The 11,323-nt window shown below is 45.5% G+C and overlaps 1 protein-coding gene and 1 pseudogene across 1 annotated transcript; both read left to right on the forward strand.

Moving 5' to 3' along the window:
• Nucleotides 1-106: 106 nt before the first annotated feature.
• Nucleotides 107-2,328, forward strand: LOC120657166 (annotated as a pseudogene).
• A 1,749-nt stretch (nucleotides 2,329-4,077) lies between these two features.
• On the forward strand, nucleotides 4,078-8,454 carry LOC120657165 (microtubule-associated protein 70-2-like). Its single transcript, XM_039935428.1, has 11 exons — nucleotides 4,078-4,523; nucleotides 4,629-4,714; nucleotides 5,384-5,449; nucleotides 5,527-5,697; nucleotides 5,878-6,048; nucleotides 6,139-6,294; nucleotides 6,393-6,539; nucleotides 6,646-6,717; nucleotides 6,808-7,338; nucleotides 7,579-7,763; nucleotides 8,080-8,454. The coding sequence occupies exons 1-11, from the start codon at nucleotides 4,358-4,360 to the stop codon at nucleotides 8,081-8,083; spliced, it is 1,755 nt and encodes a 584-aa protein (XP_039791362.1). The 5' UTR covers nucleotides 4,078-4,357; the 3' UTR covers nucleotides 8,084-8,454.
• Nucleotides 8,455-11,323: the final 2,869 nt, after the last annotated feature.

An 11,323-nucleotide genomic window follows, 5' to 3' on the forward strand; every position in this document is an offset into this window, starting at 1 on the left:
TAGCCCAGGATTACCCTTGATTTCGACCCAACATTTTTTCAATGCTTAGATATTTTGGTCCAGATTGATAAACAGCCCAACAGCCCAAGTAAGTCCCTCACTCATCCCTCAGCCCACGCACGCGCCGCCATACTCCGCTCTTCCGTCTCCAGGCCTGGCGACCCGCCGCACCTCTGGCCGCCGACCGTCGTCCGTCGGCGCCAGCCACCGCCGCTTGCGAGGCTGTGCCTCCACCCCACGCCGCGTGGTCTCCCTCCCTCGACCCTCGACTCCTTCGTCTCGCCGCGCGTCGCCCCCTGCTTGGGCGCTGGCTGGGCGCACCGCTCGTCCGGTCCCGCCGCCCGTCGGGGCCCCACGGCATCACGCGGTCGCGCCCCTCCACTGCTGCACGCTAGCCTGCAGCCGCCTCCCTCCAATTGGTCATCAGTATCAGTTGCGGCCTTACTCGGCTGCCTTAAAACGTAGGGGTGGGGAGAAACCCTTGGATGAGGAAATTGAGGACGAGGATGAGGAGGTGGTGGTGGATAAGGAGCTCAAGCTAATGAAGAGGAGATGGATTTTCTGGACCGCGAAGCAGACTTTCATGGAGTACCTCCATGTCACAAGGGGGCTGCCTTTTGCCAATGCTGAGCATATAAGCAAGCATTCACCTGCTTTTGTGAGCAAGCTGCTTGACCAGGTGAAGGATGCTATCAAGGACCCTGTGGAGGGGGGTGAGGAGGTGGTGTTCAGATCGAAGGTGAAGAAGACTGAGGTGAGGGATGAGAGGGTCACTAAGGCGTTGGTGCGGTGGTTCCGCTACCACCCTGTCAATGAGTTTGAGCCGTTCTTCGAGAGCATGGGCCTCAAACCAGGCGAGTATGATTCCTTGCTGCCTCGGGATCTCATGTTTCTTGCCGATGATGAGGCATTGCTGAAGAACTACCATTTTCTTTGCAATTATGGGTTTATGCGCATTAAGATAGGGAGGATATACAAGGCTGCTGTGGATGTCTTCAATTCTGGTGACAATGTTCTTCCATCTAAGCTGAGTACTCTTGAGGAGCTAGGGTTCAGTAAAACAACTGTGATATAAACTTGTGACCTCTTGTCCTGTCATATTGGCACGTGACCTAAATGCTGAATTCAAGATCATGCAGTGGCTAGATGATGGTGGCATTAAGAGGGACTGGATTGGTCAATTCTTGTCTGTACAGAAGTCATATAATTGGAAAAAGATGGTTGGCATTCCTCATTTTTTTACTGATTTGGGATTTGATAAGGAGGGTATTGGTAAATTGATCAGGCAAAACCCAGATTTCTTGTTGGATGGTTCTGGAAAGGTACTGTTTAGAACAGTTTCAATCATGCTGAAAGCAGGGTCTGGAAAAAAAGATCTATTTTATCTTTTCCTAGACTTTCCAGATGTAACAGCTAGGAACTTCGCAAGGAACGTACAGAGTGTTATACTGTTGTTAGCTGAGATTGGTATAAGTGATGAGGATATTAAGCAGTTTGTAGTTACAAATGCATCAATCCTTGGTTCTGCTCAAGTGAAGGCAGCCAACAGCATTCTTACAAATCTCAGTGTGGGAAAGAGGCATTTGTGGAGGATAATAAAGGAGGATCCACGGCAATTGATGAAATACACTTTTGGGACAAAACTCAGCTGCTTGCCACCTGACAGTAGTACTGACAAATCATTGGAGGAGAAGGTAAAATTTTTGAAAGGCATAGGATTTGTGGAAGGCTCTGAGGATATGAAGAAGGCACTCAAATCTTTCCGTGGTAAGGGTGATGAACTACAAGATCGGTTTGACTTTTTGGTTAGGACTGGACTTTCCCAAACGGATGTAGTGAACATGATCAAGGTAGCTCCACATGTTTTGAATCAGAAGATACATGTCCTTGAGTCCAAGATATCTTTCCTTGTAAATGAGATAGCTTATCTAGTTGCGTTCCCCTCATACTTGCCATTCACTGTAGAGAGAACCAAAGTTAGGTTTTTAATGTACAATTGGCTGCAAGAAAAGGGATTAGTTGCTCCCAATTTTGCTCTAGCCACTTTCTTAGCTTGTTCGGAGAAAGATTTTATGAGGTATTATGTACGAAAACACGAAATGGGTCCAGAGGTCTTTGAGAAGTTCAAGAGGGAGGTGGCTGAAACCAAAAACACGCATTGTACTTGAGATGATTAGTATGATGTCCTTTGTTAATTGGAATTTTAAATCAGTTCCACGAATTTTGGCAGTTTTTTTTCTTTTGCTTTAATTTTTGTCTGTGCCTACAGGTTTGCTTTGTAATTGCTTTGTGCAGACGATGATCAATGGACCTGAACAATTGATTTTACTCTCATCAGCTAGCATCGGGCAATCATCTATTGTGTGCCTGGAGCTGCCACAACTGTGTGATCTCCTAAGCATTGGCGACTACTTTTTTCACTACAAAGAGTACAATCTTTACTTTGATTGTCAGAATGGGTATTTATGTTCTTGTGGTACTGGCATTGTTCCACTTGTGAAATCCCCTAATAACATAGATGTCCCCTTTGAGATACTCTTCGAAATCAATAATTTGGTTCAGCTTGGGACACTCAGTGGGCCAACGCTTGACAACTTATTCTGTCTGGTTAGCCCAAAATTCGTACCTATTGATGATTGATTGATCATATAGAGCATTAGAGCGTGCACTTGATAACTCGGGAGTCTCGAAGAGGATGACATCCATTTCTTTCGTGCACCACGCCATTTCTTTCGATAAAAAGGGTGTTTTCTCGTAAAAGGGATTGCTAGAATGTTAGTCATCACAGTACAGCTGGCGCAGTGAGTACAAGACAAGATGTGCTAGAGGAACCACACGGGAGGGATGTTATTGACGCGTGTAGCACAAGCATCGCATGGACCGAGTGCCACCACGCGCGACCGTGTCTCACTGCCAATGGATGCCATGATCCGATAGACCCACACGACCACCATCAAAACAGGACGTAGGTTCAGTAATATGTCACGATGATATTTTTGATGACATTAGAATGTCACTGAATCTCAATCCACCAACATGAAGTGATTTGATAAACGCATAAGTACAGAGGCTTAATGACAATAAATACCACACAAAATAGCCAAGAGTAAACCAAAATATTAGCTTTGAGGATTAGACGCCAGAAATTAAGGGCATGTTTCCTTGTTACACATAATTTTTTCCAGCTGTAACTGCAAGTAGGGAGTTCAATTCTGAATCTGTCAGATTTGGTTCAAATTCGAACTGAATTCAAAAGAACTAGAGGAATAGGCACGCCCACCTGTACATGAATAACTGACTGCTCCATCATCGCCTGTACAGTTTGTTTTGTAGGATAGATTTCACGAAAATAACTGATCGCTTGCGGACTGTTGACGACGACGCTCTCGGGCGCCGTTTACCTTTTTGAAGGCGTCATTCTTCCGCCCTTTTCCTCCCTCTCCAGTGAGACTTCCGGGTGAAAACCTAGACCATGTAGTCGAACAACGACGGCGCCTGTGGCGTCGTTTCCTTCCTGGAGGCGTTGTTTTGGAAGCTCTGCTAGTGGCGGTCATCTGCTCTCCTCGGAGAGTTCCTGCTTCTACGCCTGCCTTCGCTTCATCTCATCTGCATCGTCCGGGTCACGTTTGGTCGTCGGATTCTCTTCGCTGGCGGATGCTTTGCCGCCGTTCCTGTTTAGCGGATGCTTTGCCGCTGTCGTCGCTCCGGGTGGATGCTTTGCCGCCGTGGTTAGTTGTCCGGGTGGATGCTTTGCCATCTTTGTTAGGTCGTCGACCTTTGCTGTCTGGACGTTGTTGTTTGTGCTTACAGGTTTAGTTACAGGGTTGTGGGTCGGGGTGTGGGTTGTGCTCCTTGTCGTCTCCGTGTTGCTGTGCTGCTTTTCGTGTTGTCGTTCTGTTATTTAGTCTGTGTGTGCGTTTTTTCAGTGTTTTTTATTTTTAGTCCTTTTGTGCTTTGTTTGACCGCATTAAAATTGTATTTGTAATTATTTTTTTAATAAAAAATATGTTCAAGCACGATCGCGAAAAAAAGTGGCAGTAGGATCGATCCGGATCGGGATCCTACAGCTTGATTGATCGGGAGACACCTTCGTCCCCCCTTTCTCTCTCCCCGTTTTTTTTTAAACACACTGTTGTGAGAGCAAGAGCAAGGAAGAGACGCGCTCACCGGCCAGCAGCAACAAAGCAACCCACCCCGAGTCCCCGACTCCGCGGCTAGGGGATTCCGCGTCGGTCGGGCATTGCGGAGGCAGAGCAAGCCACGCTCTCCCCCCGCGCGGCGGACGGCGGGGGTGACCCCCACGAGCGGCGGCGGCTGATTTGGATGGTGGGTTACGGCGCCGGAGCTCAGATCTGAGATGGCCGACGGCGGGTGCGAGGAGGGGAATGCTTCGGCGCACAAGGGCTCCGCGCGCCGCCGGGGGCCGGTGCAGGCGGGCCTGGATGCGGACGAGCTCCTCACGCTCATGTACGGCTCGGATCCCGTCAAGGTCGAGCTCACCCGGCTGGAGAATGAAGTGAGGGGTGAGCTGATTCGCGACCCTTGTTGCGTAGATTCGATTTTCGGTGGTTTTCTCAGCCTTTTGAGGATCTTATTGGGCAATGCTTGGTGTTTTTATGGGGTTGCAGACAAGGATAGGGAGCTGGGTGAGGCGCACGCGGAGATAAAGGCGCTGCGGCTGTCGGAGAGGGCGCGAGAGAAGGCCGTCGAGGAGGTATCTTCTCAATGTTCTTCATGCTTGTGTAAAACTGTTGTCTGTATGCTCATCTCGCTGTGTTTGGGGCTTGGAGTTGTGTCGGCGCGCGAGATATTTAGTGCTAAATATGGTAGAGGTCCTTTGAGGATCCTGAGACTAAGGCGGTTTTAGCCGGAATTTGAGGGCACGCTATCTGAACTTGTTTTTGTTTCTGGTAGTATTTTTCAGCTGGATTGATGGATTCTAACGAATAATTAAACTTAATTTGTGGATGGCATGATTTTCTCAGCTGTGCATTTAGATAAAGGTAAACGTCTTTATTATTTCTCCTCTTGTTTTGCATTTGAATGCATCTCAATGTAATGATTTCACCGGCTAAGGCAATTTTTGTCAAATGAAAGCTACCTTTGTCCATGTTAAACTGGTGTGATGCAAAGCTCTGGCCAGGGACATTTCAATTTAGTTATGTATCTTTGCATGACATTAATGAATATCAGGACTAATAAGTAATATGATGTTCATGAAGTTACCTCGCCCTTGTTTTCATGATGGTAATTGGGCAGTGCTTTTTTGATATATTAAATAGATGAGAAAACAAGGGAAAGAAGGAAATGCTTCTTTGTATTTTGTTGACGATGCTTCGTCTTCTGTTAATATGACCAATATATGTTTGTACTGTGATGACAGCTCACTGCTGAACTAGAGAAAGTGGATGAAAAACTCAAGTTGACAGAGTCTCTCCTTGAAGCCAAAGTATATATATCCTGTGAATCCCTTTTGTTGTTGTGCCCCCTCTATTGATTGCTCTCTGATAAACTGACATTTTCCAGAACTTAGAACTTAAGAAAACAAATGATGAGAAAAAAGCTGCTATGGCTGCTCAGTTTGCAGCCGAAGCAACGCTACGAAGAGTACATGCAGCCCAGAAAGATGATGATATGCCACCTATTGAAGCCATTCTTGCACCACTTGAAGCAGAGCTAAAGCTTTCTAGGCAAGAGGTAATGCTGTACAACGTACCTCTTACCTGTTTTTGTATCTGTGATGACGTTGTCATGCTTTTCTCAAACATCTGTATCTATTGATTTCCTCTCTTGGTTGCATAGATCAGATGTATCCCCTTTTAATCTAGATGATATGCAGTTGCTATAATTGACAAAAGAATACCTGGTCGTTTTCAGATTGCAAAGCTCCAGGATGACAATAGAGCTTTAGACCGTTTAACGAAGCAAAAGGAGGCAGCATTGCTAGAAGCAGAAAGGACTGTACAGATTGCCATGGCAAAAGCTGCTATGGTTGATGACATGCAAAACAAGAACCAAGAGTTGATGAAACAAATTGAAATTTGCCAGGTACACGGAGTATACTGTATCTTAAAAGGTCCTTACAATAAAATAACAGGTCAATTAAACTATTTTGTTGGTTATCTTACTGTTTTGTAGGAAGAAAATAAGATCTTGGACAGGTTGCACCGCCAAAAAGTTGCAGAAGTAGAAAAGCTTAGTCAAACTGTGAGAGAGCTGGAAGAGGCTGTTCTACAAGGTGGTGCAGCTGCCAATGCTGTTAGAGAATACCAACGGAAAGTTCAAGAAATGAATGTAATCTATTATCCTTCATCTGTTCTAATTTCTGCAACTTATCATTAATTCTTTACACATAAGTGACCTGTAGTATTTTCTGATCATGACAAACTTAGGAAGAAAAGAAAGTTCTGGACCGGGAGCTTGCTCGCGCTAAAGTTACCGCAAACAGGGTTGCTGTTGTAGTTGCAAATGAGTGGAAAGATGCTAATGGCAAAGTAATGCCTGTTAAACAGTGGCTCGAAGAGCGAAGGTTCATGCAGGTAGGATGCTTAAGCTGATTCATATAGCACATATGTGGTTATCATTGCAAAGTAATTTTTTTGAATACTGAACTTAAATGTCTTGCAACAAAATCTGCTTCTGCAGGGTGAGATGCAGCAGCTTCGTGACAAGCTTGCTATTGCAGAGAGAACAGCCCGATCTGAAGCTCAGCTAAAGGTAAATAGTTGCAATGTTCATTTTGAGCTAAATTTCTAAGCTTGGGTGTCATTAATTTTCCACCGATCACTAAAATTCATCTGAACTCAGGAAAAGTATCAGTTGCGCTTAAAAGTTTTAGAAGATGGACTGAGGGGTCCACCAAGTGGTTCTAGTCGTCCTCCTACAGAAGGAAAGAGTATGAGTAATGGACCTCCCCGACGGCTTTCACTAAGTGGTGCTGATAGTATGTCCAAAGCTTCTCCAAATGGTGTGTTAATGAGGAGGTCTCCATCTTTAAATTCAAGATCCTCTCTCACAACCAGCAGTAGTTTGGTCCTGAAGCATGCAAAAGGTACTTCAAGGTCATTCGATGGTTGTACCAGGTCGTTAGACCGAGGAAAAGTTCTTGAGAACGGGACTCATTCACTCAATAGTTCTACGGATGCTGTTAAAGATTGTGAAACTGCGGATAATTGGAAGGCTGATGCGGAAGAAAAAGGCAATGAAACTACAAACAATGGTTCAAGTGATATGGTCTCTGGCGTACTCTATGACATGCTGCAAAAAGAGGTAGTTTCTTTGAGAAAGGCATGCCATGAGAAAGACCAAAGTCTAAAGGACAAGGATGATGCAATAGAGGTATAGTGCTATACTACTATCTTGAAAGATGCTGCTTTATTATCAGTAAATAGTACTACTTCCAATCTCTTGTAATTCTTGTCCTAGGATGTATGCATTCAACATTTACAACGTTGATGACTAATACATATAAAAATTTCTAGATGCCCAAAAGAACTAGTGTAAATCAGAATGGTCGTAGTACATATTATTGTATTTTAGGGAACGACATCTGGTTTACTTATCACCTATTGTTTGTAGATGTTAGCAAAGAAAGTAGATACGTTAAATAAAGCAATGGAAGTGGAGTCTAAAAAGATGAGGCGGGAGATGGCTGCTATGGAGAAGGAATTTGCTGCTGTGCGTCTTGAGAAGGAACAAGAAAGTAAAGCTAAACGACTAGGTAATTTGAAAGGACCTGGAACTTCGCAGACAGTTTCTGGAAGGTATGCCACACTTGATCTTTTGAAATGCTCAAACTTGTATGCCACAGATAGTGGAATTTTTGTTAGAATCTAAGGATGCCCTATACTTCTATTCTAGGGTTTCAATGCTAAACTGTTAACCTTTTCATTATTCCCGTGTTTAATCTATAATTTTATATGGGTAGGCTGACTCTCATTGTGTGTGTTGACTGATTCATCGTTGTTGGTCGGGGAGTTGTCTTATGCTGGCATGACTTAGCTTAGCTTGCTTACGTGTTTGTAAATTGTAAACAATGAGTTACTTCTTTCAGGTAACGCTGATAGTTGTTTCTTTCAGGTAATCCTTCGCTGGGTGAGGTTTAACCTTGTGGCGTGCTCTCATTTTGTCGAGGCAGTGCTGCTGTGGTTGTATAGTTGGACGATCCTGTGCCTTTTCTATACGCAGTTGAGCTAGTGTGTTTGGTTTCGCATGTCCGGGTTGTGAATATCATTGTATTCTGCTATGGCCTCGTTTCTGATCTTTTTGTTTGCCCTTGGTTGGGCCGGGGACTTGGTTCTTGGACACCGTTTGTACCTTGCACTACATCTTGTTCCACGTCGAGTTGAATCAGATGGAGTGTTTTGTCATTTGATGAGACCTTATATCACATGTCACGTGATGTGACTTTTTTTTCAAGTGAAATGTACCGCAAGTGCCTAAACTATTCCTGCATTCTCATCTCGTTAACTCTTAAAGTGATCTCAGCTTTTAAAAGTGAGCTTCAGTATGTATTTTGCAAATTTGTAAAGGTTACAAGGCAAATACAGCAATTGTTTTAATTATTTATGAGGAGAGGTATTTTTGGTAAAAAAATACCATCTGTTCTTTTCTTACGCAAACGGGAGTAGACCCTTCTAAAAAAATTTACTTGGGAATAGTGGTGTCACGAATGGAAATAACAAAATTATGTAGATAACTTTTTGGTAAAAAATGTAAAACAATTTCTTATAGTGATCGGAACTCAATTAAATAAGGAAACAAACTCAGCCCAATCTGTGACCTGAGAAAATTGCAATTGTAGGACTCCAAACAACGCGTTTTGTAATTTTACCATTCCAAATATTGTCATCGTCAAATTAGAACTTAAAACATGTGTCTTTTGATTATGCTGTCATTTGGAGTATTTTTTCTCTTTTCTTTTTCTTTACAAGTATTTGGCAGGGTGGAATGATTTTTTTGCTCTTCTTCTTTCTGTTCCACACCACTTCAGTTCGTTTGTTCGCAATCGCTGAACTCCTGGTAGTTTCTCGTGATTAAGCCTTCGCTTAAACAAAAGCCAAAGGGTCGGACGAGGGCTTCGCTGTCCTCCAAGATCGTGGAGGATCCTGTAGTAGCATAGGTTTACCCTAGAGTCATGAACGTGCGCGCGTGCTGCCCTTGATCCAAAAAAAAAAAAATGCAAAAGCGAAACACGAACGCGATCCGGTAAAACGAGCGCACACGACTTCCTGCCGCTGGTTGGCATCGGCCACGAGGAAGCGCCTGCCTCGCCCAGGGGCACGCTCGGCTAGGTGCCAAGCCCGATGGCAAAAGGAGCTACCTCGTCGGACTCCTCGGGCGCGGGAGGGTCCAGCAGCGCGCCGCAAGCGGTGGCGGGGGCCGGTGTTTCGTCGAGCGGGGTCTTGTCCATGGCGCCGGCGCCGGCGCGAGGCGGAAACTATTGGGAGTTCAGTGATCGGGAGTGCAATAGAAAAGAGGAAGAGCAAAAAGATTATTTCATTCTGCCAAATATCTGAAAAGAAAATACCTCATGACAGTATAATCATAAGACACATATTTGGAGCTCCAATTTTACGATAATAATATTTAAAATGGTAAAATTGCGAAGCGTGTTAGTTAGAATCCTATAATTACAATTTTCACCCTCGACCGTGCCCGCGCTAATCCATTCATTCATATCCGTGGACTTCCGATAGAATCAGCTGCTTCGACGACTTGCCGCCGCCGCCGCGCAATCCAGGTAGGTCACCCCAACTCAACCCCTCCGCCGCGCCTCGCCTCGCCTTGCAGCAGCCTCCGGTCTCGGCTGCGCCCACGCCCCACGTCCCCCGCGGCCACCGCAAAGTGCCGCTCCATGTCGTGCAGCGCGCGCCCTGGGCATCCACCAGCGCCGCCATGTCCTCCAGCGGGCCGCGCTCCACCTCCGATCCGTCGTCGCATCTCCCGTGTCCCCGGCCTCCACTGTCCGACCGCTCGTTGACCCCGGCATCATGTCATCGTTGCCGCGAGCGGCGGAGCCTTGCCTGACGCTTGAGATGAATGCATCAAGGGCACATTGCGAAGATACTCCGCACTAGCATGTCATTTGCTGCCATTGGGCTATGGCCTATGGACGATAAAAGCGTGCTTTTGGTGGACTGCATTCTTCTCATTGTTTTACTACTAAAAAAAATTCTTCTCATTGTTTCCTTTTGGGATATACGGAGTACACGAGATTTTCTACTGTTTAGTTGCTTGATCTCGAGAGTTCCGAAAGTACTATAGGCTCCCAATCCCTCCCATCCAAACCCCACTCCCTTCTTCGATTTTACACACCCACACCGACGACACCGTCCCTGTCAGATCAACACCACACGCAACGTCTCGAGATTCCCATTGATGGAACAAAATCGACGGCGCCAAACCTCCGGCTGTTTCGTATTCCTCCCAGAGTCATGGGGCCCACCATCCCGTCACCGCTTCGTGCACATACATTCATTCGTTGATCGACTCCACCCCAAGTCTCTCCGGCTCTCCCTCTTCGCAGTCCGGCGACAAGCATTCACCGGCGAGCAGCGAACTGAAGGTGCGATATCTTGCTCCGGCTCCCCCACTCCCCGCCTCCGGCTCGCCGGCAGCGCGCGGTCGCAGAACCTTGCCGCTTCCTCTTCGTGGTGCGTTTGATCGTTGCCTTCAGCGGGCGCCGCCAACTTTATAGGCTGCTGTGCTCTCTTGCTGTCAGTGGTTCTGTTGCGGAGTTGCAGGCCTTCCCCGAGCGAAGGGTTTCTCGTTTTTGTGTTGGGTTGTACTAGTTGCCTGGTTCGGTGGTGTTTGGTTTAAGATGTCCTTGTTTTTATTACTTGTTTTGTTCAAATAAAATCTGACGGGACTAGTATGTGTTTTCAGAAGACTATGCCCGCCTTATACCTACCTCGAGCAATATGCCCTTCCTGATGACTTATTGATTTTGTTGTAGTTGTCAACAGGGTTCTCCTTTTCGTTTTTGCACCGAATCCCGCCATCCGGCGGAAACGGAATTTCGGGCGAAATTTCGCTAAATTCCGGTAATTTCGACCGAAAAGCGATTTTGAATTCGAAAAACGAAATTTCGTTGCATTCCGACTGAAATTTCGGTTTTGTTGACCGAAATTTCGGTGATTTTGACCGAAATTTTGGTTTTGTCACCGTAAAATGATGCAAATTAACAGAAAATGATGTGTATATATGGAAAAATTGAAAATTTTGGCAAAATTTCCCCTGATTATGTGTATATTGACAGTTTATAATGCATAACATATATATAACTCCACAAAATAATGACAAATACACCATTTAACACATA

Source organism: Panicum virgatum, chromosome 1N, assembly GCF_016808335.1.
Source record: "Panicum virgatum strain AP13 chromosome 1N, P.virgatum_v5, whole genome shotgun sequence".
Taxonomy (NCBI): domain Eukaryota; kingdom Viridiplantae; phylum Streptophyta; class Magnoliopsida; order Poales; family Poaceae; genus Panicum; species Panicum virgatum.